Source organism: Palaemon carinicauda, chromosome 3, assembly GCF_036898095.1.
Source record: "Palaemon carinicauda isolate YSFRI2023 chromosome 3, ASM3689809v2, whole genome shotgun sequence".
NCBI lineage: Eukaryota > Metazoa > Arthropoda > Malacostraca > Decapoda > Palaemonidae > Palaemon > Palaemon carinicauda.
The window spans coordinates 140,706,735-140,709,856 of NC_090727.1; the positions used below are offsets into that span (position 1 = coordinate 140,706,735).

A 3,122-nucleotide genomic window follows, 5' to 3' on the forward strand; every position below is an offset into this window, starting at 1 on the left:
CATTTCAACCGTAGTTTATTTTCTTTAATCATGGGACCTTCCTAACCTGATTAAAGATAAGCAGCTTAGCTGGAATAGTACTAATTCAATAAAATAAGGGACATATGAATAAAACAATTTGATATAAAGAAGTTTTTCATTAGCTATTTATATTAGTAACGTTTTTTTCGGTCAGTTGGATTACCTAGTTATATTTTATAATAGTCATTTCAATCAGGTTGAACTTAGAAATTGGACATGGTAACAGAGTTGAAAATATTTTGGATGGATATGAAAGAAAGATGTGTTGAGGAAAAGGAGGAACTAATGGGAAGAACCAGCGGATATGGTGTGTGGAAAGAGAGATGCAAGAGGTCAGTTAACAGAAAATCAAAGGCTTTTAAGGACCGGAAAGTAAGGCGTGCACAGGGTGCAGAGAAACGGCACAGAAAAGAGGAAAAAGATTTGAGGAGAAAAGTAGGTATAGGTATTGGAAGAGAGATAGAGCAATTAAATGAAATGCTAGGAACAAGGGAAGGTGAAAAAAAGTTGATGAAAATGCAAAGACAGGATTTTGGGCAACTGGAAGTCACCAAGGACAGAGATGGAAACCTATTCCATAGGGCTAAGATTAAGAGGAGGTGTAGCGAATATTTTGAACAACTTTTGAATACTGAAAAGGAGAAAGAGGAGATGGGAGAAACACAAATGGTTGAGGGGCCAGTCAGGAGATGCAGAATACAAAAGTGGAGAGTGCGTCGAGTTAAATAGTAAAGCACAAGTTCCATCAGAGTTTCAAATTGAAATGGTCAAAATACTAGCTATAGAGGGAGAAGAATGGGTGTTGGATTTATTAAGAATGGTATGGGAAAAGGAAGTAATGTCTAAAGACTGGGAGGAGAGTCTAATGGTATCTATATTTAAGCAAAAAGGTGATGTCATGGATTGCGGTACCTACGAGTACAAGGGAATTGAACTAACAGAGCATGGCGTGAACATTTTTCAGAGGGTACTAGATGAGAAATTGAATGAGAATATAAAGATTGGGGAACTTCAGTATGAGTTCATGATTGGGAGAGAGACTGTGAATGCCATCTTTATAGTAAGGTAGCTACAGGAAAAGAAACTAGAGGGAAACCAGAAGCTCTTTATGTGCTTATGTAGATCTACAGAAAGCTTGTGATAGAATACCAAGAGAAATAATGTTTTATTGCCTAAGGAAAAGGAAAGTCCAGGGGAAGTTAGTTAGAATGGTTGAGATGGTGTTCAAAAGAACATGGACAAAATTAATATAGGGAAACAAATATCTCTGAAGTTGGTGTTGGATTACACCAGGGGTCAACATTAACCCAAATTTTATTTGTGCTGGTCATAGATGTGTTAAGTGGAGAAATCAGAAATGAGGAGCTGTGGGAGTTGCTATATGCAGATGATTTGGTAGGGTTTTAGAGTGGTATTATTATTATTATTATTATTATTATTATTTGCTAAGCTACAACCCTAGTTAGAAAAGCAGGATGCTATAAGCCCAGGGGCCCTAACAGGGAAAATAGCCCAGTGAGGAAAGGAAACAAAGGAAAATAAAATATTTCAAAAGCAGTAACAACATTAAAATGAATATTTCCTAAATAAACTATAAATACTTTAACAAAACAAGAGAAAGAGAAATTAGGTAGAATAGTATGCCCAAGTGTACCCTTAAGCAAAAGAACTCTAACCCAAGACAATGGAAGACCATGGTACAGAGGCTATGACACTACACAAGACTAGAGAACAATGCTTTGATTATGGAGTGTCCTTCTCCTAGAAGAGCTGCTTACCATAGCTAAAGAGTCTCTTCTACCCTTACCAAGAGGAGAGTAGCCACTGAACCATTACAGTGCAGTAGTTAACCCCTTGGGTGAAGAAGAATTGTTTGATAATCACAGTGCTGTCAGTTGTATTAGGACAGAGGATAATATGTAAAGAATAGGCTAGACTATTCGGTGTATGTGTAGGCAAAGGGAAAGAACCATAACCAGAGAGGAGGATTCAATGTAGTACTGTCTGGCCAGTCAAAGGACCCTATAACACACTAGCAGTAGTGGCTTACGGGTAGATGTGGATAAGACAAGACTGAGGTTTTGGGGAGCAGTAAGGAAGGTAGGGACTAGATAGCCAAATAATGACAGTGGAGGCATGGTTATAAAAAGGGTGGAACAATTTAGATTTTTGGGATCTACTATAAGTGGATGTGGGGCTGAAGTTGAGAATAGAATAAAAGTATCCTTGGGGAAGTGGATGGAGGTTTTATGAGATAAGAAAATGTCAATCAAGCTAGCAGTCAGATCTATACCACACCAGTAAGACCAGTGTTAATGTAAGGATCGGAAACATGGGCTCGAAGGCAAATAGAGAAAGCAAAGCTCAAGAGAATAGATTTGAGAATGGTGGAGTGGATTGAGGGACTATCACTGCTTGAAGTATTTGAAAAGGATGAAATAAGAAGAATAGCAGGCGTAGTAAAGATTACGGAGGTGATAAGTGTTACAACTGAGATGATGGGGTCATGTGTTAAGGATGGATGGTGGGGAGAGAGTAAGGAGGGCTTAGGAGAAACCTGTTCAGAGGGGAAGGTCGAGAGGGAAGCAGAGAATTAGATGGCGAAATAAGGTGAAGGATGATATGGAGAGAAAAGGTTGGTGGAAGAGGATGCCTTTGATAGAAGGCATGGGAAAGAGCGCATCAGGTAACCAATCTCTTGATGTATGGAAAACTGTCCCGGGGGGGGGGGAGAGAATATAGTCATTTTGATGAGGTATCGTTGTAATCTATAGAGTTTTAGTTAACCTATTATGCAATATTTATTTTTATAGTAATGTTTATATTGATCATCATCATTATTTATCAATTTTCGGATTCTCTCTCTCTCTCTCTCTCTCTCTCTCTCTCTCTCTCTCTCTCTCTCTCTCTCTCTCATGCTATAAAGTTCAGTTAACAGTGCTTTATAATTATTATATGATCTATGATAATTTGTATTAGATAGTTTATGGTAGTGATCTATAATCTTCAGTTTAAGATAGTGGTTATTCATTTAGTAAGGGGTTTGATATCTCTTCAAATTGAATAGAGTATTGTTGTAATAATTCACACAACTATAGTTA

General features: G+C 37.7%; 1 protein-coding gene across 1 annotated transcript; it reads left to right on the plus strand.

Annotated features, from left to right (window-relative positions):
* Positions 1-237: 237 nt before the first annotated feature.
* Positions 238-750, plus strand: LOC137634376 (uncharacterized). The gene has a single exon (XM_068366775.1). The coding sequence runs from the start codon at positions 238-240 to the stop codon at positions 748-750; it is 513 nt and encodes a 170-aa protein (XP_068222876.1).
* Positions 751-3,122: the final 2,372 nt, after the last annotated feature.

What these genes read in the sequence shown, in the direction of transcription:
- LOC137634376 (XM_068366775.1), top strand. Translation starts at nt 238, where the DNA reads ATGGTAACAGAGTTGAAAATATTTTGGATGGATATGAAAGAAAGATGT.